Below are 27,365 nucleotides of genomic sequence, written 5' to 3'. Positions count from 1 at the left end.
GTTGGTTTTCCAAGATATGCGGCTGAATTAAAAATTGCAAGCCTGTTTATTAGATTTTTAAAATATAATGACGTTCTGGTCATTTGCTAATCCCCAATGAAAAACAGTGTTTTAATGATTTAAAGAACAATTGGGGTGAATAATGTTTTTCAGGATTGCAAAATGTCATTGCCTGCTGCTTCTGCCATTTCTGTAAAGCCTAAATTTATTATTATTTTGTTAAATAAAATGCTAGCAGATGATATTGATCATACAAAGTTGGTGTCTGGTAGTATTTGGAACCTGGAAATAGACACAAAAATGTTTTTAGTGGGGAAAAAAGGTACCACATGTGACAAATGGTTTTTTAGATTGCTTAAATTTTCACAAAAAGATGTAGCTGTTGTCTGATTCATCCATTCAGCAGTTATGTGCGGAACATCTACTATATGTCAGGCGGTGTTCTAGGCAGTGGGAATATAGCAGTGAAAAAGTAGACGAGGTCCCTGCCCTCTTGGGGCTTCCATTCTTGTGGGGGAGCGAGTGAATGGGTAAATGGCAGTGTAATAGTGAAAAGCGCTATGAATAAAATGAAATCAGATCGAAAATGGAGGTATCTTTTACAGGAAGGCCCGTCTGAGGACAGGGCATCTGAGCGGCGATCTCAGTGGCGTGAGGGAACGAGTTTGGCTCAACCTCAGCATAGCAGAAGGACAACAGGGCTTAGAAATGAGGGCGGCGGTTGCGAGAGGTCGTGGCGACATGGTGTAATTCGTGCTTTTAAGAGTTCGCCGTTCATTGTGTGGCACGTGCTCTGAGGGTGGCAGAGGGTGCCTAGAGGCGGGCAGATGAGCCTGCCCTGGTTCAGAAGAGAGAGTACTGTGTTGGACTGTGTCCTCCGTGGAAGAGCCATGGAGGCAGGGTTAGACGTGCCAGGGTGCCGTCAGCGGAGGGGGTGGCTGGGAGAGGGGACCGGCTGAGGTTGGGGGTGTCCCGACTGCCATTCTCTCGTGGCCACAGATCGGAACGGAGGGTAGACAACAGGAAGTGAGAAGTTGCCGGACTTAGAATGTATTTTGAAGAGAGAGCTGACTTGACTCGTGATAAAAAGGGTATGAGGGAAAGAGAAGAGTCAAAACTCACTGTGGGGCTTCCGACCCGGTGTCCAGCTGGATGACGTTGACGCTGAGATGGGCATCTGGGGAGCCGTGAACTGAGGAGCCGAGAACTTGCTAATCTGAGGTTTCTGTTGACCTCAGTGGATTCTCAAGCTTGTGAATGTTATTTATCTTGGGTTCTCCTCTCCCTTCCTACAACAAGATTTGGGAGCTTCTTCAACTTCCATGTAAGAAGTAAGAAAAGGGATGGAATAGTAACAGGAAATAGATGTGCTAACACAGAGGTGTTAGTTGTCCATGTTTTCCCGAGGCCCTGGCATGTGTACTGGAGTTTACTCATGGTAAGATAACCATTCTCCTTACCTGGATAAAAGATCCGGGAGTGTTCTTTCTCCTTTAGGTTATTCTGGTCCCATGAAATTCCTAGATTGTTGTTTAAAAAGTTGAAGGTGTTTTAGGCAGTTAGCGGGGAAGTAAGTACTCGAGGAGTGTGAGGGAGACTCTAGACTCCACAGAGCGTGCAAGGATTAGCCTTTAGAGAAAGCCCAAAAGGTGTGGCTCATCACGTGGCATTAAATGTGCAATAGTTTTAGGTGCACGTAGTCAGGTAAGTAGCAACGAGACACTCAGGTGGCATCATAGGTTCTTATTCACATTTATTTCATAAGCATACTATTTACTCCATTTTTTATTGCCAAAGACCTGAATCAATCAGGTTTATTATATAAGTTTATAAATAACTTAAAGTAATTTAACCATTCCTCAAGCCATTGTGATTAAAAAAAATCTACTCTGCATATGACCTAAGTCTTACATCCTTATTATACACCTGTTGTTCGAGGATCACTTACCCCGTGCCAAGCCCTGTCAGGTGCTGAGACGAGGAGCAGGCGGTCCCTGGTCCCAGAAGCTCATGGTCAGCAGAGGAAACTAACCTGCATGGGCTACAGGTGCTGACTGCAACGCTCAGTGGTCAGCGCTGCGTCACCAGTGTTTATCACATTTTAAGTACAGAGACGGAAGCCATTATCCTAAAGAGAAAAGGATGTTTTAGTCCCAACGAAGGGGCGTTTGTCAGGCAGAGGAAAGAAGATCATTACAAGGCGGAGGGTCTGGTACGAAGATCGACTGAGACAGACATGAAAAGGGGGCATGTACGGGGAGTCTTCACATCCAGGAGGCTTCATAACACTGAACCTGGGGTGGGGTGGAAGCTTGAAGCTCTTTGCTCTGCCAAGGGTGTGGAATTTCTCCTAGGGATAATAGCTCAGCTGAGAGATTGCAAGCTGGAGAATGATCACGAAGACGTTGACGTGTAGGAAAGGTCACTGTGGTGGCAGTGGTGAGCGTCGCAGTGATGTGTGGGATGCGGGGACAGGCGCTAGGTGGTCATCCGGGGGAGGCACACTGACTACCTGACCCCGGAAGGGCGAGAAGAGATGGAAGCTCCAGAGACAGTTTCTGGATTCGGATTGGGTAGGAGTGGAGAGTCATGAAATAGAAAAAGAATGAGGTGATTGCGAGGCTTCTGGTTTCCATGTAGGGTGGTGTCAAGAGACAGCATTTTGCTGAAAAGATGGTGACGCCGTCCATCGGGTAGAATTAAAAATACAGAAGAAAGGGCGAATTTCAGACAAAGGTAGTGGGAATCTGCATATGTGAGATAATAAACACATTACACAAATATCGTACCGTGCACTTTATGTTAATTATTTCAGTTAGGCTTCACAGCAATCCTGTAGGGAGTATTATTGTCATCGTTTTACACAAGAACGTATCAAGGCTTAACGGGATCCAATAACTTGCCTAAGATCATGTGGAAGAGTTGGAACTTGACTCTGAGCTGAAATTAAATTCTGATGCCAGAATCTGCTTAATTGCCACACTCCCGAATCTTCCTTCATGTGCACACACACACACAATCTGATCAAAGCTTCAGAGAACTTAGCAGATCCTGTGTAATAACCCTGATCTCTTTTATTCTCTTTGCAAAACAAAATTGCTGAGTGTAACCTATTGAGTTTATGATCCTTTTGTGGGTCCTGACCCACAATTTGAAAAACACAGGGATGGAGCTGGGGAACAATAAAAAGCATAAAAAGCACTGCTGTGGTCCCCATCATCAGGTGGCAGTGGGTTTTCAGTTGTCGTTGTGGTTTCATTTCTCAAAACGTGTTTTTAACTATGATTGTGCGGGGACGATATTCTCCCACAATTCTGTGGGATGAATCTCCTTTGCCCTTGGCCTCCGTTCAGGCTTGAAAAGGGGAGTAGAAGAGGTGCAGCCACAGACGACCTGGGCAGGTGGTCGTCCTCGTGTCTCATGTGTTCTCTCACTAATCTGTCCCTTCCATAAACTGCAGTATTTAAGCAATCCCTCCATGGTTATTGTGTGTCACCCCCTCACATGTGACATAACAGCTCCCAGCTCAATGCCTGGAACAGAGTAGTGACTCAACACGTGCCAAAAGACAGAGGGACACCAGCTGAGTCGGCCTGCCATCTCTTTAATGTGGACTCCGTCTCTGCCAAACTGACAGCCAGATGGTTAGAGTCTGGCAGCTTGAAAGCGTGGTGCCATTCCAGATTGTTCTGTGGTCGTGGGTTTAGGCCTGTTTGCTTGACAGAAAAGGGGGATTCACAGATTTTCAGATTCTGTTTCAACTCCACCACTGTTCTCCCGTCACAAGCTAGAAATTACATTCGAGAAGTGTAAATGTCCTGATGTAACATTCACTATGTGAAAAGTGCATAAAACTTTGAATTTTATGAAGTATTTTAATGTAGAGTATTGTTAATAACTAATAGAGCCTCTGAAGACAGACTAATAGTGAAGAAGAAAATAAACGTGTTACATCTTGTAATAATCGTAGCCAAAGAATATCCATCTGAGCCAGATGGAGGGTGGGGAGAGTTTGAGGGGGAGAAAGTGCATATCTGTGTGTGTAAATTAAAATGTGTGTAGATATATATGTACATAGATAGATAGTAGCCTTTACTTACAGTGAAAAAAGTTGAAAGCTCCTTTCTTACCATTTTAAGGCCTGGTGTTAACAAAAATGGATTTTTGCTTCTTTAGTTCAGTATGAACATAAAAGAACATTTGATGAGAGTTTAGTGCATTTCAGAGACATATTAAATGTACGTGATTTAAAAGAAAAGAAATTCTGCTTGAATGCTTAAAGAACCTCTTAAAAAAAATTTTTTTTTATGTGGACTCTGAAGTTGAGCACATGTAACTGAAGGCAAAGAAGAAACACACTCCTCAGCACAAGAGAAAAACAGGCTCAGCCTGCAACTTGAGAGATTTAAGATAGTTATAGGAATGCGCTTTTACTAAAACCCATTGCTAAATCAGTCCAGGCAGATGAGGACCTGTCCTCTTTCCATGCTCCGGAGAGATTAGACCCTGTTCCTTGGGAACACAGTCTCAGGTGTGTTCTCCCGCTGAGCAGGGACGGCAGGCCTGGTGGCCCTCAGGCCGGCCCAGCCCTGCAGTTCAACTTGACTCTTCCCCTGTCAGCATCTTTCCAAACAGTAGCCAGGACTCCTTGCCCTCTCCAGGTACTGCCACTGACATCCATCACAGCATGCTGACAGGTATTTGAGAAGATCGTGACTAGACTTTCTAAGAGTTTATTTAAAATTAGAACCACTTAATCAGTTCCTATAGCTTTCTTAATATTATTCAACTCCCCGTTAGGTTGACTGTGTGAAATTCTCATTTCTGCATGTCACAACTGTTGAATATCTGTAATTTCCTCTTGTCAACCTGTAGTTCAAACTGTATCCCTGCTTTATACATATTTTGTATTTTGCTCTGATTATTGTGTGCGTGTGTTGTCGTTTTCTTTCCAGCAATCGGGAGCAGTAGCTTCAGCCCAAGACCAAGTCACCAGTTCTCCCCACCACAGATCTACCCTTCCAAGTAAGATGTATTTTCTCTTAATAAGTCGATTATCTGAGTATTTTACCTCATTTCAAGCCATGTCTTGTGCCCACATGTTACATCTGAAACTCAAGTGCGTTTCATAGAAACTTAAATGTGTTTACGCAGATTTATTTTGGGCCTCACCTAGACACGGAAGTATTTCAGCACTTTGTATCTTGTATTTGAAAGATAGACTGTAAGAGACCGTCTGTAACTAGAGTTTGTGATATGCTTGTGAATCAGTTACCTTGCATGTTTCCATCTAATGCATGGGCTTTCATTTTCTGTCATTTCTGACAAATAGCAGAGCATACCCACATATTCTCCCTACCCCTTCCTCACAAACTATGGCTGCATATGGGCAAACACCGTTTACCACAGGGATGCAGCAAGCGACGGCCTACGCCACGTACCCACAGCCAGGACAGCCGTACGGGATCTCGTCGTATGGTGAGTGCGTCCGCTCTCTTAGTGGTGCGGTTATCTAGAGGGCTCGCCCGGGTGCGTGAAAGCATCACAGGAGTGGCACTGAAAGACTCATCCTGGGCCACTTTGGAAAGCGTGGTCCCCTTTGATGTCTACATTCTCGCTGTGACTGTTTCTAATGAGCGCTGTGAGAACTGGTGGCTACTTCTCTTGGGAGCGGAGACAAATAGGTCGCGTGGTTCGTCCGCCCTCTCGCTCTCATTTTATTCCGTTTCTATCTCAACTCTTAATTTGCCATTTGAGCGCTTGGCTCTGGCATCCTAAGTATTTCGGTGCATATTTGCGATAAAACTTCTGTGAATAAAGTCTTTTGGGGTAAAGATTCATTTCCTATTTATCAGATGCCTAGTTATGATTAGGGAAATACAAGTGGAATTCAACAAAGCCATGCTCTAAAGCTGAGGGTGGTGGTGGTATCCGATTTCAGCATTATCCACCTTTAGGAAAAGCGATCTGCATATCTGGCTTAGGCTGCACTTTAAAGAGGCAAATCAGGAGGCGTTTAACGCTCGCCTCCCGTTTGTTCCTTCCCACCTGGAGGTTATCTTTATCTTGGTAAAATTTAACCCAATTGTTACAGGGTCAATACCCGTAAATTAAAAATAAATCCAGCACAGCTCCAAACGTAGTTTTTAAAAAATTCGGAATTTCAAAATACCTTTTCTTCAAGTGAATCGCAGTTGTGATTTTAAACAAATGGCAACTCGTGTGCATAGAAAAATATGAATTATTGGCATAAGGAAAAAAGTAAAGCCTAATGATCGAGAAAAAGTACATGAATGGAAGGAAGGACCGGTAGAATATAAGAACTATATTCCGTGATCTAATTATGTTTCTGCTGCTATTGTAGTTTTCGAATAGTCTCTGTATGTTGAAAGCACTGATGTGTTTCTTTCAGCATTTCATTAATAATTAACAATTAAAAGGTAACTTCATTTCTTTCATTTTCTCTTTACCCCAAACCAAATCGACCATATATAAACCTTTTATAAAATACACAGAAATTAAAAATCTAAGTTACATATAACTTCACCCATTATAGTTTTATTTCAAAACTATCAGAACTGAATGTGATCTAGGTAGTTGTTTCTAAACCAGACTTTAAAAAGAGCCATAAAATCGCCTTTCTAGAATTCTCTTTGATTTCCATAACTTGTACTCAAGGTTTCTCAAAGTAATATTAGAGACAGATCAAATTTATCTGTAATTTACTTTTAGACTATTATTTTTGCTCAAAGGGGGTGCGGGTCTATGATTTGTATTGTGTAGCTTCAGTTCCGTAAGGTCAGTTAAGGATTCCCCAATTTAGAGTCTCAAAATTTATTTGTAAGCTGATTATTTGAAGTTTAAGTGTATTTTCCAGCACCAGCAATACCGAGGTACCTCAGACCTGCCCGTGCTGCTGCAGGAAGGTGCCATTCTGGTTACTGCCTTGGTCGCCACTCTCACAGTCCTCGTTCATTCAGTCCTAATAGGGCCCTCTGCCAACTTCCGGGCTGTGGGGTGGGGACTCCTCCAGTTCTAAACCATTAGCAAAAGTCCCTGTTGTCTGAAGTAGTTGCTCCAGGAGGATGAGATGAGCAGAGGTCCTGAGATTGGAATCAGGACTAGCAGAGTGAGGGTGGGGACTTTAATGTGACAGGTGGGGGTCAGGGAGGTGGTGAGAGTCAGGTCCCCTTCTGAAGGGCTTTGCTCCCCGGGCCTTCTGTGCTTATAAATCGTCTGGGAGTCATTCTCAGTCCTTAGCATTTCCCTGATCACATTCTTTCTTCCCTTTTTTTTTTTGGCATTGAATACAAGGAGAGGCCCCAGTGCTTCTGACCGGGCTTTCTGTTCGTGCTGGGGTCAGCGCATCGAGAAATGTGGCGACCTCCTCCCGATTCCTTTTCACGAAGGAGGAGCACGTAGTCAAGGTCCCAAAGGTCTTAAAAGATCTTCTCCAAGGATTCGTGCCCCCTGACTTTTTACTTAGACCTCGTAAGAAAAGATAGGCAAATCTTTTCATAGTAAGAACAATAGATGGGTGCGGGAGAAGAGCTCATGGATCTGTTTGGAGTCGATCAGCGAGATGAGCTGGCCAGCTTGTAGGCAGAAGCCATGGAGACAGGTGCGGCTATAGCGAGCCGTCTTCTACCTCTCCTGCTTTTCCTTCCCTGTTCTTATCACAAAGATTCCTATCCAAAGTTAAAAAGAGTTGGTATAGGTAAAGACTGGAAGCATCTCATTATATCCTCAAATGGGGAGAGAAGGGAGGAAACCTCTACTGAGACAACATGAGAAGAGAGAGGTTCTAGAACCGTCAAGCCACCTGTCCTGGGACCGTTTACAAGTTTGAGTTATTCATTGGTTTGGCATTGCCTACATAGGAAAAATCACATTTTGAAAAATGTTAACATTACGTTAAGACTTCAATGTGAAGGCCATTAGGAGGTTATTTAGAGATACTCCAGGAATTAGAGGAGGCTCTCTGGGCCAAGAGTCAGATTCTTCCACTGCCTTCGGAAAGTTACCTAACTTCATTCTACTGATGAAATTCCCCTAAAATGGAAATAAACAGTGAGACTACTGTGTATTCTAGATCCCAAAGATATCATTTATCTTAAGTGCAAAGTAAAATTATTAAAAAATGTGAATTCCCTTGGAAGAAATTTTCCTCGCCCTTCCCTCTGTGGGAATTAAGGACAGTTGTTAACTCGCATGACTGTCTTTAATTATGATCCAGGGCTGAGCCCTGTAAAACAGCCCTGCCAGACCCATGCCCCCAAATTAAGGTGTCACGCCTGGCACTTTAGGAAGTATTGGGGGGACACAAATGAGTTATTGTTGTACTACAATATGATAAAATGGAAGTGTATTTTAGGCTACACTTAAAACAGTTATATTTGAATAAATAATTGAAACTACAAGGAACAAAAAGGGAACTACTAGTCGACTTGTTTATAAAATCACTGTGTTCTAGAGGATTTCATTCTTAATGCCCTGCTTTTTTGGTGCTTACTTCCTGGTCGGATCTGAATGTTGGGAGGAGGTTTTCGTTTGTGTTGCTTAGTTCTATGTCCAGTATTGCTTCCTCTAACTTCAAAATGAGTGTGTACTAGAAACAGCTTTGTAGTAGGAAGAGTAAAGAAGAAGAAAAAAGAAAAACATGCTACGAGGCTAGACACTCTCACTACGTTTTAGAAAAAAGGATTGTGATGTTAATCGACATAGCGACTTTAGGAATAATTTAAAGTTCAGTTATGGCCATTTCTTAACTATAGAGGAGATGATCTTAAACTCTTATAAAACAACAAAACTAGGTACAGAAATTATATCACTGGTGTTAAATCTTATAGAAAACGGAATTCAGGAAACGACAAGAAACAACAGTGTGAACAGACATTCAAATCTGTATGACCCTGTGTTTGTTTGTTTTTTTTAAACGAGTTATGATTTAGGAAGCTTCACTCTAAACATATATACCCTTGGTTATTGAAATACTGTGGGGAAGCATTTTGTGACTAAACAGTTACGAGAGTTTTTGTGTATTTACCAGCTTTTGAAAATGAACAGATAGATAAGCTGTCACTAACTGATTTAGGTGCATTGTGGGCAGGCATCAAGACTGAAGGCGGATTGTCACAGTCTCAGTCACCGGGACAGACGGGATTCCTCAGCTATGGCACGAGCTTCGGTACCCCCCAGCCTGGACAGGCACCGTACAGCTACCAGATGCAAGGTCTGTATTCACGCTGCCGCTGCTCTCTGCATCCCCCCTGCAGGGCGATAGGCCCTTTCTAAAGTAGGATCTGTTGCTTTATGTCACCAGATGATGGTGGGAAGTGGACTGGGCTTAGAGGCAAAATACCGGATTCTGCTTTGACTCTTACCCACTCTCCGAGCCTAAGTTTCCACATTTATAACATCAAGAGGTTAGCCTGAATGAGCACTAAGGTTCTTTTCAAAAAGCTCTAAAATTCTTTGTGAAGTCGAAGTTTTCTGCCTTGGCGTCTGTCATTTATAAAAGGAATAATAATAATAATAAATAATAACAATAACAATAATAATAATAATAAACCCACACGTCAAGATATAAAGAGGTTGTGGTGTGATATATGCTAAAAACTCTGGCTCTTGGGGTGGCCAGTAAACCTTTCTAAAAGGGCTAAGTTTCATTCACTTTTGTTATCACAGCTCTAGCAATAGAGTATGTAGTATGCATTGACTCAATGACCTACCAAAGACCAGGAGGTCGAACTGACAGCTACTCAGTATGTCTGCCAGATACTGCCTCCGAGCACTGGTCCTTGGGTTCCGACGTGGGAACTAGACGACACGGAATCGCAGTGCCTATATGTGGCCTCCCGGCCACTGGTCCAAACCGAGCTAAGGGCAGAAAATTTCGAGTTAGGCTCATAGACACCTTTATAGTGGGTCAATCGTGAACCTCATGCTGATAAAATCACATCGTAATTTTAAGCAATGGGACTCGTACCCCCTCTTTCTTTTTTCATTTCATGCTTTTAGTAATGCGTGACTGCTGTGTTTTGCTAAATTCTCAGTCCAGGAAGGATTAGGGGGAAGAACTCATCCTGCGCCTCAGAGAATTTGAGAAATTTTGCACTTGAGAGTCCTTTTTATCTTTCTGTCCTCGCAGATCAACACTTATGCAGCAGAAACAAGTCCTAAGAGGACTAACGAGCTCTCAGAGTATAAGTGAGCGCGGTGTTAGAACAGAGAGAACGGTGGAAATGAAGGAGGAGAAAAGAAATTAAATTCGGAGGGAAAAACCTCTTTGTTTTAAAAAAGAAACAAGGACGTGCGTAGCTCCAAACGCAGCATCATTTTTCGTCCCTCAGGTTTCGTTGCACCTGGACCCATTGGCTGTGGCACTAAAAATATTTTTTTTGTTTTTGTTCATCCCTTTGTCGAATGGCCTTTCCAGGGGGGATTTTAGAACCCATTTCTAGCACCGCGTTATTATTTCATATGGATATTACTATAATGGCACTTTACTCAATTTTAGATTATTGGATATAATATGATTTCCACATATCAAGCCAGATAATATGCTATTAACTTGAAAGTTAACTGACTGGTATAATGATGGATAATGGTATATAATATACCACAGATACTTTATGGCCAAATCTGGATGAACAGATTTTGTTTAATATGTGTTTCTTAAATACTGTGTTACGAAAAATGTTTCGCCATTATTAAATTATTTTGTGTGCCCCGTTTGGAAAGTCTGTTGACCTTTGTCTTTTCAGTACATCTCTTTTCAATATAAACATTTCTAGAATGTCCAAGATTGTTTTTAAAATTCTCCAAATTCTGTTATTTTTAATAACAGTGATTTTTGCTTAAATCCATCTCGTAATGCTCTAACACTAAACGCTCATGAAGTAAAACCTCAGGAAATCTGATTGCTTTCACCTTTGTTTGCAGAATTGCTGGAAAATTCCATTTCTGCTTCGTCATTCTTGTGCATCCAGTAAAAGATTAGAAACTTAATTAAGTTTAACTGAGAAAGACAAAATGTTTTTGTTCTCAGACAACTGGTAGAGTTCACCCCGAGGAAGGGAAATCCTTGCTAGTCGTGTTTGACATCTTCCTTCTCCCAGAGTCAGCCTTCGCGCTTCTGGAAGGTAGGGGGTAGTACGAGCAGGGTTTTCTTCATAAACCATTGACACACCTTATGCAAGTTAGAGCAGAATGCGTGAGTGTGGACTGACCGAGGCTGCCTGGAGCGCCCAGGTCAGCTGTGAGGTAGTGCAGATAGTGTTTTCATGCTGCTCACCAATCAGAGGATGACAGCAAGAACGGAAGAGTGAGTGTGTGTGTGTGTGCGTGCGTGTGTGCGCACGCGCATGTGCACGTACACACGTGCACACATGCGTGTGCATGCATGCATACACGTGCTAAGGGCAAGAAAAGCACTTAGAAACTGCTTCAGCCTTTGATTCACTGACCAGTTTCACAGACCATCTGCCCAGTTTGTTATAAACAAGTTTTATTCTCTTTTTATGGAAAGAGGCATCTGACTTGAAATCAAGCTTTTAGCTAGAATATTTTTAAATGCAAGTTTCAGACCTCTTGCTGGCATCACCGTCCATTTGCCCCCACATCCTATACGACGTAGACTCAGAGTTCCATCCACCACAGGAAACAAGAAATTGTGTTCACAATTTGAGTCTGAGTCAGATGAAGAAAAATGAAATTTCGTTTAGCAATCTAGTATAGGTAAGGAAGTACAAAAGATATTCACACCGAAAAATAAAAAATAAAATTAAGTTGAGTCACTTAATAGTTAAGCTTCAGTTTTGAAGAAAATGCAGCTTTCCGTAGTAACTTCGTTGTGTTGATTCCAGACAGTTGCAGGCAGTGACCGTTTTCACTCATCTTTTCCTCTCCACTGTCTAGTAGCACGTCTAAAACGCACAGCTGTTAGTTAGACGTGGAGGGGCCTGTGCCTCGGTGACAGTTAGAAATTAAGAGTCATAAGGACTCTAGGTCTCTTCATTTGGAGAGACGGATTTGGAGTTTGGCATAGCAGAAATCTCGGCTAGTTTCTTGTCCTGGCTTGTTCAGAGCGGCCATCCCTGTGTTCGTCCTGGTAGATGGAGCTGGTCGGAGGTGTCACAGACTTGCGTGGCCATTCGGAAAGCCCTTCTGGGTGTTTTATTGCCCCGAAGAGCAGCGACAGTGCAGGACATTCCTGTCATTCTGCAGCAAGCATCAGGCTACGCCGTGGTAGGTGGCTGCCCAGACGCACACGGCCGGGACTCCGCAGGCTCTGGTTCTCCGCTTTCTCTGTTTTCCTTTAGACTTTATTGCTCTCACGTAGAGACGAAAATCACGCCAATTCTGACTTCCTCTCTACCTATAATGTTGTTTGTTCTGTTAAAGAGATCGGGGTTCAAACCAGGGAGGAGAGACAGTAAATTAAGGGCTGAGGCTCGTTAAAGGGGTGTGGAAGGGCTCACAGCTCCGCAGCTCTCCACAGCTCGCTCGTAGGGGCTCGTTATGAAGTGGGAGTGACGTAGTAATAATCCAGTGACGGACACACCACCCCCGCTTCCTCTGGGCTGCCTGTCTATAGCTTTTCAAATAGTTAGCTGAAGCGTGTCGGTTTATCGGTCATTTATAACCTCGAAACTGCTTAGCAAAATGTACTGTTTGAAGTCTCTCGTTATCTATAGAAATGGTATTTTTCAAAACGAAAAATACTAAACTCCAAAATATCTAGTTTGAAGAAAATATATATTAAACCATTTCCTAATCTGCTATGATAAAGCATTTCAGGTTTGCTCTTTCTGACACAAAATGACATGGCGGAGCTGGGACTGGAGATTAGCTGCTGCAGCTCGCACTCACATTCAGAAATTTCCCCATAATCGCTTTGCCGATCTACTCGTAGTCAGTTTGTGGCTTTTTAGCATTCTAGAATTTTCTCGTGTGTATTTAAACTGATTTTTGAAAAGTAATATTTCGTTTCAGTTCTTTTGGCAGCACGTGGTATGTCAGTGACAGGGGTTAGATACTGTATGGAAATCTTGAAATCCAGTTATAGCAATAATTAGTCAATGATCAATACCAATATTATTGTCCGTATGAGTTGTTTTTCAGTTCGAACATATAGAAATGGATTAAGAGATAAATATAAAGGCTTTGCAATCTTTATTACCTAGGTTAAAATTCTCTTTAGAATATAAAAACTATTACTGGGATAAAAAAGGGAAACTCGGTCATACAAAATCCTTCTTATGAGAAAGGGGGAAAATGTTGCTTTTATATAGCCCATCTGGCCTTCAGAGGCCTTTCCCTCGGGAGCTGCACCAACTTCTGCCACATAGATCGTGCCTGATGATGGACGTAGCCCGTGGCAGAGAGGCCAGGGAAGGAAAGCAAATGGACTCCTGTGAAAATACACAAGGGACGAATAGCATCCTGCTTGTCCAGTAAGTGCTAGAAAACGCTCTAAAACACGGCAAGCACAGACAGGCCCCCGCAGGTTCCAGCATCCTCATGCTGGCCGGGGTTCTGGTCCTTAATGTGAGTCCTTGTTCTCTGTGAAGTAGACCTTTGACCTGCATGGTACCTTTTTTTTTTTTTTTTTTTTAAGTTTTTTGAAGTTATAACTGGGCAGCGTTCTCCAGGTTAAATCATATACCAAACTTTGAGTTAACATTTTAAATCATGTTATAAATCAACACAGGCTGGATTCTTCTTAACTGTGGAAAAACTAGTAGGGATTTACTAGTAAAAGTTTTGAGGGGTTGGTTTATTTTTAAACTACAATTGCTTAGCACCTATAGAACCAGGTGGCCCACAGAGTCTTCTAGCAAGACTGTTTCTTGTTTGTTACGGTCGACAGGACCACCACCCTTTGTAGGAACCCCTGGCAGTGACGAGAAGAAAACAGGATCTTTGCGATACACTATCCTTGGGCGACTTTATATAATTTACTTTTAAAATTGTTTACTAGCCTAAAAAGAGAGTTGCAGTGAAGAAGTCTTTCAGAAATGAAATAGTTTGATTCTAAATTTATTTACTGAATTGCTCAGGTGTTCTTTTCTCTAACCTTTGTGTGTCTGTGATATTTGTGTAACCAAAAATTAATACCAATTTTCGATAGTATTTATTTCACTTTTAATGTTACTGAATCTAGAAGAAGGCGGGTTAGGTGTGGTATAAAACAGTGACCCGGGAGTGGAGATAAGGGTCATCCCCAACCGAGTGTCCTTGGACAAGGAAATCACTGTTATTTCTGCTTATTGGAAAATGATGAGGATCCCTGCCCCAGCTCCCTCCCATCAGATCTTGAAAATAACCTGAGACAACAGATGTGGAGATACTGACATGTAAATGTACTATAAAAATGTAGGATGTTACTGCATTCTGAATTTGAAATCTTTCATATGTAAGCAAGACTCTTATTTTCATTAATATACCCATAATATGCCAATGTCTGAGCTAACGGAGGTAGTAACCTCTTAGGAGGCCTGTACCTGGACCATAAGTTCAGTGTCCTGTTAGGATGCTCATGTGTTTGTGGATGTGAACTCCTTGTTCCAGCTCTGGGGTCCAGTGGCACTCATATCTGGGATGGGTGAGAATTTTTGAACTGTCCAAAAGCCATGGTGCTTAATCAATTTAAAATTTTATTTGATTTTAGACTCTGCTGGCTTTTATTTCTGGAGATTCAGAAATATTTTAAATCCTTCCAGAAAGTACTTCTAGGTCCTACGTTTAATTTTCTTCTCATAATTTAAATCTAAAGTAGGGGTTATAATCTAGTTTTTAAGATAAGCCTTTCTACACTATCTTAAACAAACAAACCAAAAACAAAAAAACAAACAAAAAAAAATACAGCAAAGTATGTGTCCTCTAGATAAAATCAGAGAAATAAGCTCAGTTATTGTTTGATTGTTTTTCCTTTCCCTACTCTTTTTCCATTACTGAACAAATAAGGAAGTTAAGAGACATTTTCTCTCCTGATGTCTGTTGGCCTTCAAGTCACCCTTCCAAACTACCCACTACCTTTTAAAAAAAAAAAAAAAAGTCGTGGCAAGGCTTCTTCCTGTTCCTATAACCAATTCTCTGTGAAAGCCATACTCTCACTGGATTCTTTTGTCATGTACCACACTGGATGGAGGTTCTCAAACCAGCAAAAGACATAATTATGAGCTAGAGAGACAGAGACCTGACATTTGAATTCATTTGAATTCCTAGATCCAGCCTTGCTGTATGCAACTTTAGACTCTCCAGATTTATAAGCCAATAAATTCCTTTCTTGAAATTAAAAAAAAAAAAAAAAAACTCAAACGCCAGTTCTGTTTCCCACATGACCCTAGATGAAACCCTTCGATGGCCCGAGTCACATGGTTTATCCTTCTCTCTGTGAGGCAGCAGGATCGATATAACACAGGAATTTAAGGAACTTATGATCAGAAGGAAAGCAAGACTAATGAAGGCTTGTTTAGTATTGTTCCAGTGAAGAGGTAAATTACATGGTATCAGCTATGACCAAGCTGGAGTTCCAGAAGGTGAGGTCAGTGCAGAAAGGAGGAGTCAGGAAAGCATATTGGAAAGATGGGACTTGAGCCAGGCCTTGAAGGGTGAGAAATGGGAACTGATAGCAGCCTTAGAGGATCAAGAATGAGATGAGTTTCTAGGACAGCGGTGACCCCATCCTGAACTGCGGAAGGGGGGGCCTCAGGTAACAGCTTGCTCAGCATATTCCTGTCCCTGCACTGTCATCCCCAACTCTGCACCCCAAGCGCCATCTCCAGACCCGATGACATAAACATGCGTATGCTTGCATTTACAACAGCTTTCCCTACCTCTCCAGTCCTTAAAAGGAGAGTCAGAATCATAACGTTTCCTGAGTCCCAGTATGCTCATATCTTCCACGTTCAGATTCTCGGGATTTTCAGTGAAGGAATGCCATTCTTATCCTGAACTGTTACTCTTTCCTTAAACAAATGACCAAGAGACTTCGCCACCTACCTCGAGTCTCCTCGCTATGTCCCGGGAAACCATTTACTGTGACCTTCGGATCGTTTCTTCCTTTTCCTGTGTACAGTTGTGTTTTCCTTTCTGACCTGACCAGGTGCTGGCATTTCATTCACTGCGCAGCTCCATGTCGGAATGTGTGGTGCCCGTGTAGGTACTGCAAGCAGACGTTACTTTGTGTTTCTTCGTGAGTGTGTGTTTAAACTTCCCCCAAGGGGCGGACCCATGACACCTGCTTCTTTTGGTCCACAACGTCTTCTGGAATAAGGATTGCATCTGTAAAGACTGCCCGTAGAGGCTATCGACTGAACTCACTTGAAAAGGTTTTTTTCATAATGCGATCTCTCTGATCTGTCCGCTCGGAGTACAGAAGTTCTCTGCTTTAAACAGAGGGTGATGGGATGGAAAATAATGTCGTCTCTTAGAGGTATTCTAATGGGAAAGGGTTTTCCTGCATTTTGTTCTGGAAGGTAGTGCCTCCCCTCCACGGCAAAGCAGAAGAATGGCGATAGTTTTTCACAGTAGTAAACGATTTAAATAGATAAGATTTTCCTTTTAACTCGTGAGTAAGAAGGTACTTCCACCGCCACCCCACTTGGAGCATAACTTAATTCAGACTCTACCAAGAATAACCCTAGGTTTTCTTGGAGCTTCCCTTGAACCCATCTCTGCCAACTCCTAAACTGGGAAATAATGGGTTCTAAGTGGGAATTCTTTCCAGTTGGGGGAATTTTTGTAATGTCATGTTACATAAAATGTAAAACATCATAGAATATTTCTGCTCCTTTCTTTATCTAGAGGTGACTTTTCACATAAAGTCATTTGTCTCTAAGAAGGCAAGTACTTCTATGTGATTTTGATCAAGGAATTCTGAATACTAAGCTTAATTCTGTCGCTTAAAGTGATAAGCGAAGACTCTTGTAAATCACACAGAAGCTCTCATTGGGATGGATGCCACCGGCAGAAGGAAGTCTGTTTTTCCCGGTCATGTCTTGTCCTGTCTGCCCTGTGGCATCCCTGCTCGAGCCTAGTGGACGGCAGCCACGTGCTGTGTGGACCCGCCTCCTGCTGGGCCCCCAGAGCCGGAGGGGCTTCGGCAGCCCCGTGCCGGAGCTTTCTTGGGTGCAGTATGGTCGCTTTTTTGCCTGTCTTCTGTGGTGTTCTAAACTTTAGTGGAATTCGTCTGCTAGTATTGGCACCACATTTGCATCAGAGCAGCTGTCAGTGGGACTGTCACCGCCACCCGCCCCCAACCCCTGCCCTGAGCGTGAGCCCTGCTTAAGGACCCAAGTCACCCAGAACAGTCTCTGAGAAGCTTCCACTCTGTCCATGCTTGATTAGTGTGGTTACTTTCTCAGAGGGAAAAGAAAGCTTGCACTGGTTGTGTGTTTTTGAAGCAGTTGCTAAAACACCTACGACATTGGTACTGACATCTAGCGGTACTAAAAATCAGGCACTATAGGTGTTTGTAAACCTGTGGCTTTTCAGGAGGAAGGTAGTCAGTTAGCCATGTGTTTACTATGTTGATTAAAAGAATGAAAAACCCCTTGATTACTTTGAGAGGCAAAGGACTGTAGAGACTAAGAGCTCCAGCTCCAGAGACTGATGGCCAGGACTGAATCTCACGTCTGTCACCGTTGCTCATAATCTTGGGCAGTTTGTTCATCTGTAGAATAGGTTATAATAGTGCCCGCCCCCTATTATTTGGGCCTGGCTCAGAGTTATCACTCAATAACTTTTTAAGTACTATTTTTCTTGTCACTTCTATTTTGCTTCCAATATATCGTTTTCATCCTATAGAAAAGAGCAGTTTAGTGAATCTTAGCACATCCCATAAAGCAATATCGCATGGGCAGGAGAGCATGAGAGAGCATTGTGTAGACTGTAGAACTGGACAGAGCTACGTTTGAACTTCCGCCCCATAGAAGCTACATCGTCTTAACCTAACCCTCTGTTTCTTTATCTGCAAAATGGAAATACTACTATTCCCTCCAGGTTCGAGTTGTTGTGGAGTATAGATAAAATGTATAAAAGAGGAACATACTCTTGACATACAGTGAGCACTCAATGGATGTTATCTATTTTTAGCGTAATTATATCTTATGATCTGGGTGTGTTTTTATCAGTTGATTAAATATCCAATTATTTATATAAGCTCTAAGGTGCTTTTTAGCCTATTCGATAAGGAAAGGACCAATTAATTTAAATGTAATTAGTATCTGTTAATTTGCATAACTGGTTAATTATTAGTACAAATTAGCTTAAAATACTGATTAGTAAGTCATGGGTATATACATGTAAATATATATAACTTATGCATATCAGAGGGAGGGAGAAAGAGAGAGAGAGTGATCCAGGTTCAGGAGGAAAGAGGAGAAGATGGGAATTCAGGGGAGCTTATTCTGAGGACAGGGGTTTCTAGTCCAAGCTGAATTGTGAAATTCCTTAGCAGTTAGCCGGGACACAGTGGGAGGAGGCAAGAGAGACAAGGAGCAGCCTCAAGAGAACTGCACGCTGCTTCACTCGTGTGGGGCTGGAGCGTGTGTTTGGGTGGGTTGGAGTCACTGGGAAGAGACCACAGAAGTCCAAGAGATAACTCAGAGCCCAAAGCCTGATGAAGAAGCCCTGGTAAGGAGCTTGACTTTTATCCTGAGGGCAATGAGGAGCCACCTGTGGTTACTTTTTTAAGCAGGGGAGTGAGAAGATCAGATATGCCCATTAGAGAAAGTATTGTACTGTCTATGTGGAGACCGAACTGGAGGGGCCTGAAGAGGGAGGACAGGAACCCTCCAAAGGAGACTGTCGTAGAAAGCCAGTGCTGGCGGCCCGGGCTGAAAGCTAGCATCTCTCTTCGCCTAAGTGCTACATGAAGGCGAGTGGGGAGGCCACGCAGATCTGATTCTGGTGGCAGAGAACTGATACCGCCTGAGCCCGAGTCTCTAGTGTGTGCCCTCTCCCCGACGTGAGTGAGAGCCTTTTGGAAGCTGCATTGTCTCCTGGGCCACTGGAGCGCCATTACATGCCTGTTTCGGCACACTGAACGGAATAGGGCCTCGGCCTGCAGCCAGCCAGGAAATGAGCATAACTTATGTCGAATTCCAGCTAGCATGCAGGCTTGGAAGTAGCATTATGCCTGGAAGTCACTTGGGTACCATTTGGAGTACTGAGCTGGGATTTACTCAGTTATACCTCAGTGGCCTATATGTGCCAATATAGCTTCCATGGTCTTTTTTACTTCGTTCCAGGGCATAACTTATGGAATGAAAACATCTATCTTTTAAACGTATTTTCTATATATTATTCATTTTTCTTGGTGGATAGGGATTATTGAGGTCAGCATTTATTGCTCAAAAACGTGTAGTATGAATGAAAGTAGCAAGTCATAACCTAAAAATGTGTAGTTTAAATGAAAGTAACAAGTCATAACTCAGAGTAATTTTTCCTATCAAATGTATATAATGATTAAAGTTGAAAAAAAAAAAAGCATTGATATTCACACTCTTGTCCAAAAGAAATTTTAATGTTTTTACAAGGAATTTTTTAAATGCTCACTAAGTTCGCTATATATATACATATATATATACGTATATATATATATATGTGTGTGTATATATATATGTGTGTGTATATATATATATGTATATATATAGCGATATATATCAATATTAATTGTTCACTGGTATGTAAATAAACACATAAAGAGTAAGTCGAATGCCCATGAGGTTCGTGTTTAATTAAATAAAACTGATGTCATCCTGTGAAGTCCATGGAGGCCCAAGACTATGTCTCAGTCATCCTTTTATCCCTGTGTGATTGTCACCACGAGCCCAGAGTTCAGTATGATTACGAACGAGGAAGCGGCCACACAAAAGAGGATGTGAATGCGGGGTCTAGTCTGATGAGAACCTGGTGCTCGTACCTGTTAGTAGTGTGAGAGCTCTCTGCTCGTCTGTCATAGGTGTTCTGGCAATTTTGAGCGGCAGCTATTCCTGAAAGATACAAATGAAGAAACCTCAAATATGAGTCTGTGCGATAACTAAATTTGAAACAATTTTAAGAAATATTTTCTCCTCTTAATGAAAATAACAAATCTCTGGATCAGGTTTTCAAAGTTCACAGATGCTCGATAAGTAAATAGAAAAATAATTTTAGATATGCAAAGAGATTAAATCATATTTATCTAGTCTGGGAAAGTAAAAAGAGAAAAGATACATAAATACAGTGGACAATTTTAGAAATGTTTTCTGGCATAAACAGTAACAGTTCTGAACATTTGCTGATACTGTAGATTATCCTTTGTGCTTCACAAAACATTACCTCATTTGATCTGTTTAAGAAACCCTACGGAGTAGAGACATCATATCTTAGAGTGATTAGGTGATTTGTCCAAAGTCCAAACAGTTCATAAGTGATGAACCAGAAGCTGTTTTCTGACTCCTAAGCCAGTACTTAAATGTTCAGTAGCAAGTAGATAATTGGATATTAACTGCCGCATCCTACCTGACGGCATCTGTGAACAGCTAGTTCGCCTTGAAGACTTCCTCCTCAGACTGCCGAGACACTTATTGCCTGTACCACTCATTTGCCATAGAATTTTTATTTTTTAAAAATGATTTTTCTATTTATAGAAGCAACACAGGTACTGAGTAGAAAATTTTTAAATGTTCATTGGCTTCATGAATTTTATATGACCAATGATTGTACCTCTCCATAGGTAAACTTTCTGAGATTTCTGTGCTTTTAAAAATTTTTTTTTATGCTTTTAAAAATATTTCCAATAAGATTACCAAAAATTTTTTTTAGCTTTAGTTTTAATTTTAACAAAATAGCATAAAAATGGTTCCCGTGTCATTAAACGTCATTAAAATACAGTTTCGACAGCTTCATGGCATTCCACTTTCTAATACCGTGACATACCTGGGCATGCTTTCTGTATTCTGTTATTAAAAGCAACATGGAAGTATGTCTTCGCTAACTCTCTCTGTGTATAAATCCATATTTTTTTCTTAGAGCAAATATCTGGCAGTAAAATCACTAGGTTAAATGGTATAGAAAATTTCCTGATCATTGATGAGATAGTCCAACAGAAAAGTTGTGCCTATTTAAATTCCCATTTTGCTATATGGGAATGACATCTTTTACACACTCGCCAATCCCTGATCTTGTCTTTTCAAAAATCTTTGCCAATATGATTATCAAAATTAATATAGTGTTGCTTTGCATAATTGAACGATGAGATAGTAGGCAGAACTAAGATTTGCTCTTAGGTTTGCATCCTGCACAGTGCCTGCTGTTCATTGTTGAACACATGGAAGCATTCAGCAAATAGAATTTTACCTAGACAGCACACGTAATCCATAAACATTGGTCACATTCCTCTCTGATCTTTGTTTTATCAAGTACTGTCATTCATTCTTCTGTGAAATGAAATAATCAGCTTTGTCAGTGGGCCATTATAATGACAAGTGCAAATCTTTAAAGATGATCCAATCTGGTCCTATCATTTTATCTTAAGCAAACTTAATATAAAAATACAAAAAATCCTGTTGTTTTACAAATTCAAGTGGAAAGCTCAATGTCTAATAGTTTGGCACAAATATACAATTTTGTCTGTGGTTTATATGTGTTATTCATGTCCTCAGAAATTTAAACCTCTTTACTATTTAATTCTTTGTAATATAGTAAAACTAAAATTGCCAACTATTTTAAGAAAATGAAATTTTAGCCATGACAGTGGATTCTGGTTTTAAAGAGAAACCAAATTCATTTGCGATGAACTCCAGCTCTGCTTTATCTAAGTAGTAATTTCTTATAGGCACATTATTCTTCGTGGCTTAGTCAACCGTATTTCTTTTCGTTCTGTTTTAGGTAGCAGTTTTACGACATCATCAGGATTATATACAGGAAATAATTCACTCACAAATTCCTCTGGATTTAACAGTTCACAGCAGGTAATTTTAAAAGCCAATTTAACTTCTGAAATTTTAAAAATGCAACAGATAATTTTTTTTTTAAAAAAAAAAAATCTGTTTATAGTACACTATAAGTGGGAGCTTCCCTAAGCCTTTTAATAGTTTTTTTTTTTTTTTTTTTTAAGTCTTCGTAGTAGTCTTTTATGGTGAGTTGTCTCATTTTCAGATTGGTTTAATTTTACCTAGTAATGCGTCATGGCACAGAAGAAGTGTGAAGAGTGTATCTGATCTTACATAAAATTTGTTTGCAGTGCAAGCACTTCAGTTAACGTGCGCTTGTGTGTTCCTATGCAAATGCAGAGAAAGCACAGGAGCACAATCACATTTGCAGCTATGCTCTGCAATGTAAGAAATGAGCGGCCGCGTTCTGACAGTTGATTCTCGTGTGGTTCTATCTGGCAGGACTACCCATCTTACCCCAGCTTCGGCCAGGGGCAATATGCACAGTATTATAACAGCTCACCCTACCCAGCCCATTATATGACGAGCAGCAACACCAGCCCGACCACGCCGTCTACAAACGCCACCTACCAGCTTCAGGAACCACCGTCTGGCGTCACCAGCCAAGCAGTTACAGATTCCGCAGCAGGTAATTACGTGCGTTTTATTAGTCCTGCAGGCTGTATGGCTGGCGGTTTAAATGCATTTTTCTACAGTCATATATTCATGCAGTGGTTGCACAGTTTTGTCAAATTTTGGCAAGGCCTACATTTTGTCAAGCAGCGCGATGTGGCATTGATTTTATTTGTTTAAAATTTTTAGTGTAAAGTGTGTAAACTTCAAAAGCACATGAATAGAGATTGTATTTCTTTATAGCTGTATACAGTTTTCAAGATATATAGAGCTTTTTAGATGCATAATTCTAAATATGTGGCTATAATTCTTAATTATAATTTGCTGACGTTGAATGTAAAAGTAAATGACATCACCTTGAATTTGGTGTTTATCATCATTTAATATTTAATGGTTTTCAAAAAAGCAAATGGCATCAAAGGGCTGATCATGGAAAACTGGTTGCCCAGGCCGACCCCTGCCCACTCGTAGCCTGCTGTGAATTTCATAACAATATGTCTGAGTGTGGGTGTTTTTTCATACTTCCAATGAAAACCTTTGATGGGCCCTTTCTGATGAAAGTCTCTCCATCTCTGGATGTTTTCCTACTATGTGTGGTCTCTGGAACCCTTAATGGCGTAGACACAGTTTCCTGAATTGGTCTTTGCTTGTATTTCTTAGATTTTTCTCCCATACTGCTCACATCCTTGTCTTAACGTTTTTTAAATGTAATCTCTGTCTCCATGGATTATGAGGTGAGTCGTTATCCTCCACGAGTCAGAGAGTTTTCTTCCTTTGCCTTTTATTCCTAGAGCCAAAGCCCACTCTGTTGTTATTGTAAGTCTGGTTGAAATGGTCTTACACTGAAAGACTACTTCTGCGACGTTGTGATCATAGCTTGTTCATTCTAGGTGGTTGTCCTAAATCATGGGAGGGAAAAGTTTTATGTAATAGGTGCTAATTTAAATTTTGACTATAGGTTTATTGTATAACTATAACTATCAGCAAGTGATCCCCCAAAAAGCTCCTTTAAGTTTTTAGTGTCCTACCTTTTCTCTTAAATACATACAAATGCTATTTTATTCTAGAGTAGGAAGTTACATCATTCCTAAACTTACATTCCAAGTGATTGCAAATACTATTTCTGCTGCACATCTCAACTCTAAACTTTTTTATCTTTGATCATCATATTCCATTTACATTTATTTTAAGAAAATCTAACTTGATAGAATATCCTTCACTCAGTTCACATGTGTAAATACAGCATTCATAGAACCTAGTATCCACATCTCTTGTCTTTTAGATTCCACATCTACATGATCTCACTCCAGATAAACTTTGTTGTAGAAGGTATTGAATTTACTGTAGTAGTTATTATAGAATTTTCCTTCCTACTTCCATAGAGCTTCATGTAGGCATCACGAGAAAAGATAATGGCTCGTCCCAAGTTTAGGGAGATCTCAAGTTTTCACATGCATCCTCTGGTCATGCAAGGTCTTGAGGACTAAAAAGAGTTTCAAAATGAAGATGGCTATGTGAATGAGAAGTAGAAAAACGCTGTATGATCTGTAGAATAAGAAAATGAGAAAAGGAGGTGATAGATTAATTTTAATTCATGACATTCTGGTTGTGCAGACTACAGGATAAAAAAGACTGATAGGGACTTAATTATGTTTCTTAAGGTTGATTAGAGTTTTAGGAAAGACCATTTAGTCATATCGTTAAAGTTTGTCTCTGAAATTTGACATCATTCCAAGTGAATTTTATTTATAAAAGGGATGCCATTGAAAGTGGGTATGACTGGGCACAAAGCCATGCCACACAGGAAACGGTGCAAAATCTTAATTGTCAAAAGGTATACATGATTTTATTTTAAGAATTTATGATCTGTTTTAGGTTTTATTTGAATGAATGGTTAATGATTTAGGTACTTATTTCAATTTCAGTATTTTTATGTCTGCAGAATAGGAATGAATTGAACCAGGGAGCAAATAATATTTTTCAGATTTTTTTGCATTCACCCCTTCCCCCCTACGATGAATATGAATGGATAAGCCTTTCTCATGTTGCATAGTGAGAGGTGGGAAGTTCAGTGAGTCTCCACATTGACAAAGACATGTGGATTACTTTCAAAGTTCAAGGAATATTTAGTCTGGGGTTTTTTGTTTTGTTTTTAAATTTGCAGTAAGACAGGATTCAACCTAGTTTTTTGGTGTTAACCTTCCTTTCTCATTAGTCATATATAAAATTATAGACTTGTCCTTGATGAAAAGGAAGTTTTGTTGGTAAAGTACCTAAATCTATTAAACTAAAGAATCAAGGAATTATTTATTACATATAACTTAATGTTTCAGTTTTGAGATGGAAATAAAAATAGTTGAATTATATCTGTTTTCGTTGAAATAATTTAAGGTGGTTTTTTTCCTTTCGGTTTTAATATTGGGTTTATTGGGATTAAAGTCAGTATTTTCTAATGCTGGACAATGAGACTCTGAGCTTTACCTGATCTTATGTGTGACCAGGATTCTGCCTTTCAGTTTCATGGGATTATGCAGTACAGATGAATATACGACACATGTGGTTCTCCTCTCATACTTTATCTGTTCTTGTATTCATAGAATTATTATGTAATGATGAACATATAAAGATAGCTTTGTAAGATTTTTTTCAGGGAAAACATGTAGGGACTCATTTATTTTTTTATTAAGCATTTTTAAAGTTATACGAAGGAAAGCTACCTTTTAAGTGTATGATATTATATAGTATTACTTATACACACAGACCTCTTTATGATTCTTAAGCTCAAAAACAATTTTAATGTGTTTATAATTAAATATTAAAAGCTGCATTCTCCTCTGGATAGGCATATGTAATACATTAAAAATAAAATAACTTGAATATGAAAGTTTAAATGTTTAATCTCGAATTTATAATTCATTTTAAAAACTAAAAACAGTGCATTTGCATTCAGTGTTGTTTATTTTTTTTGAGATATAATTTACATTAACATGTTAGTTTCAGGTGTTCAGCATGATTCAATGTCTGCATATACTGTGACACCGCCACAGTAAGTCTAGCTAACATCCACGAGTGCATGACGTTACAGATTCTCTCTTTGTAATGAAAATTTACAAGATCTCTCAGCAACTTTTCTATCCTTTGCATTTATTTTTAAAAATGAGTATGCTAGTTACATTTTGACTATCTTAATAAAATAAAATTTGCATCATCCGGAGATATGTAAGAATTCATCCACCTTGAGAAATATAGTGAGGTTTGCCTTGTCATCCAGCAACATTTTAATTTATTTGTTGACTCAAGAAAATCAAGCCACTCTTCAAGGAGCAGTGCCAGCCTGCCCCTCCCCAATCGAAGGACACTTCAGTTGCTTCCATTGTTGGCAATTGCAAATAAAGCTACTGTAAATATTCGTGTGCATGTTTTTGTATGGACATAAATTTTCACTTCTTTTGGGTAATTATCTAGGCATGTGATCTCTGGGTTGTATGGTAATAGTATGTTTCATTTTATAAGAAATTGCCAAATTGTCTTCCAAAATGGCTGTACCATTTTGTGGTGACTGAGAGTCGCTGTTGCTCCACATCCTTACCAACATTTGGTGTTGGTGTTGTCATTATCTCAGATTTTGGCCATTCTAGTAGGTGTATAGTGGTATCTAGTTTGAATTTGCATTTCCCTAATGAAATATGATGAGTGTCTTTCCATATCTTTATTCGCCATCTGTATATCTTCTTCAGTAAGGTGTCTATTCAGACCTTTTGCCCACTTTTTAATCAGGTTGTTTATTTTCTTACTGTTGAGTTTTAAGAGTCTTTAGTATATTTGGATACAAGTCCTTTATCCGATATGTGTTTTGCAAATACTTTCTTCCAGTCTGTGGCTTGTCTTTTTATTCTCTTAACAGTATCTTTTGCAGAGCAGAAGTTTTTAATTTGAATGAAGTCCAGCATAAATTTTTTCTTTCATGGGACACGCTTTTGATTTTATATCTAAAAACTCATTGTCATGCATAACTTTTCTCTTACATGATAATCTAGGAGTTTCATAGTTTTCATGCATAACTTTTCTCTTACATGATAATCTAGGAGTTTCATAGTTTTGTATTTTACATTTAGGACTCTATACTTTTGTGAAAAGTATAAGGTCAGCGTCTAGATTCACTTTTGTGTGTGGATGCCCAGTGGTTGTCTCCCGTTTTTGCCCATTGAATTGCCTTTAGTCTTTTGTCAAAGATCAGTTGACTATGTCAGTGTAGGTCTGTTTCTGGGCTCTCTATTCTGTTTTATTGATCTATTTGTTCTTTTGCCAATACCACACTGTCTTGATTATGTAGCTTTATAGTTAAAGTCTTTAAGTTGAGCGGCGTCAGTCATCTGACTTTGTTCTTCATCAATATTGTGTTGGCTTTGTGGGTCTTTTGCTTTTCCATATAAACTTTAGAATCAGTTTCTGAATATCCACCGAGTAACTTACTGGGATTTTGACTGGAACTGCACTGAAGTTGTAGATCAAGTTGGGAAGAACTGGCAATATTGAATTTTCCTCCCCATGTACATGGAGTAGCTCTCCATTAATTTAGATTTTGATTTTTCTCATCAGTTTTGTAGTTTTTCCTTATATAGATCTTGTACTTATTTTTTAGCTTTATGTTTCTCTCTCTCTCTCTCTCTCTCTCTCTCTCTCTCTCTCTCTCTCTCTTTTTGTTTATTTATTTTTTTGATGCTAATGTAAAATGGGTTGTGTTTGTAATCTCAAATTCCAATTACTCATTTCGGATATATAGGAAAGCAATGGACTTTTGTATAT

The 27,365-nt window shown here is 40.1% G+C and overlaps 1 protein-coding gene across 1 annotated transcript in view; it reads left to right on the top strand.

The window, feature by feature from the left end:
* EYA1 (EYA transcriptional coactivator and phosphatase 1) overlaps window positions 1–27,365 on the top strand; it is a 157,771-nt gene that overhangs the window by 35,170 nt on the left and 95,236 nt on the right. The window contains exons 5-9 of the mRNA XM_023534594.1: window positions 4,956–5,025; window positions 5,333–5,478; window positions 9,110–9,232; window positions 21,883–21,965; window positions 22,389–22,575. Of these exons, the coding sequence (XP_023390362.1) occupies window positions 4,956–5,025; window positions 5,333–5,478; window positions 9,110–9,232; window positions 21,883–21,965; window positions 22,389–22,575 (609 nt within the window). The remainder of the gene's footprint in view (window positions 1–4,955; window positions 5,026–5,332; window positions 5,479–9,109; window positions 9,233–21,882; window positions 21,966–22,388; window positions 22,576–27,365) is intronic.

This window comes from Pteropus vampyrus, unplaced genomic scaffold, assembly GCF_000151845.1.
Source record: "Pteropus vampyrus isolate Shadow unplaced genomic scaffold, Pvam_2.0 Scaffold127, whole genome shotgun sequence".
In the NCBI taxonomy this organism is placed as follows: domain Eukaryota; kingdom Metazoa; phylum Chordata; class Mammalia; order Chiroptera; family Pteropodidae; genus Pteropus; species Pteropus vampyrus.
This window is presented reverse-complemented; position numbering and strand designations above follow the sequence as displayed.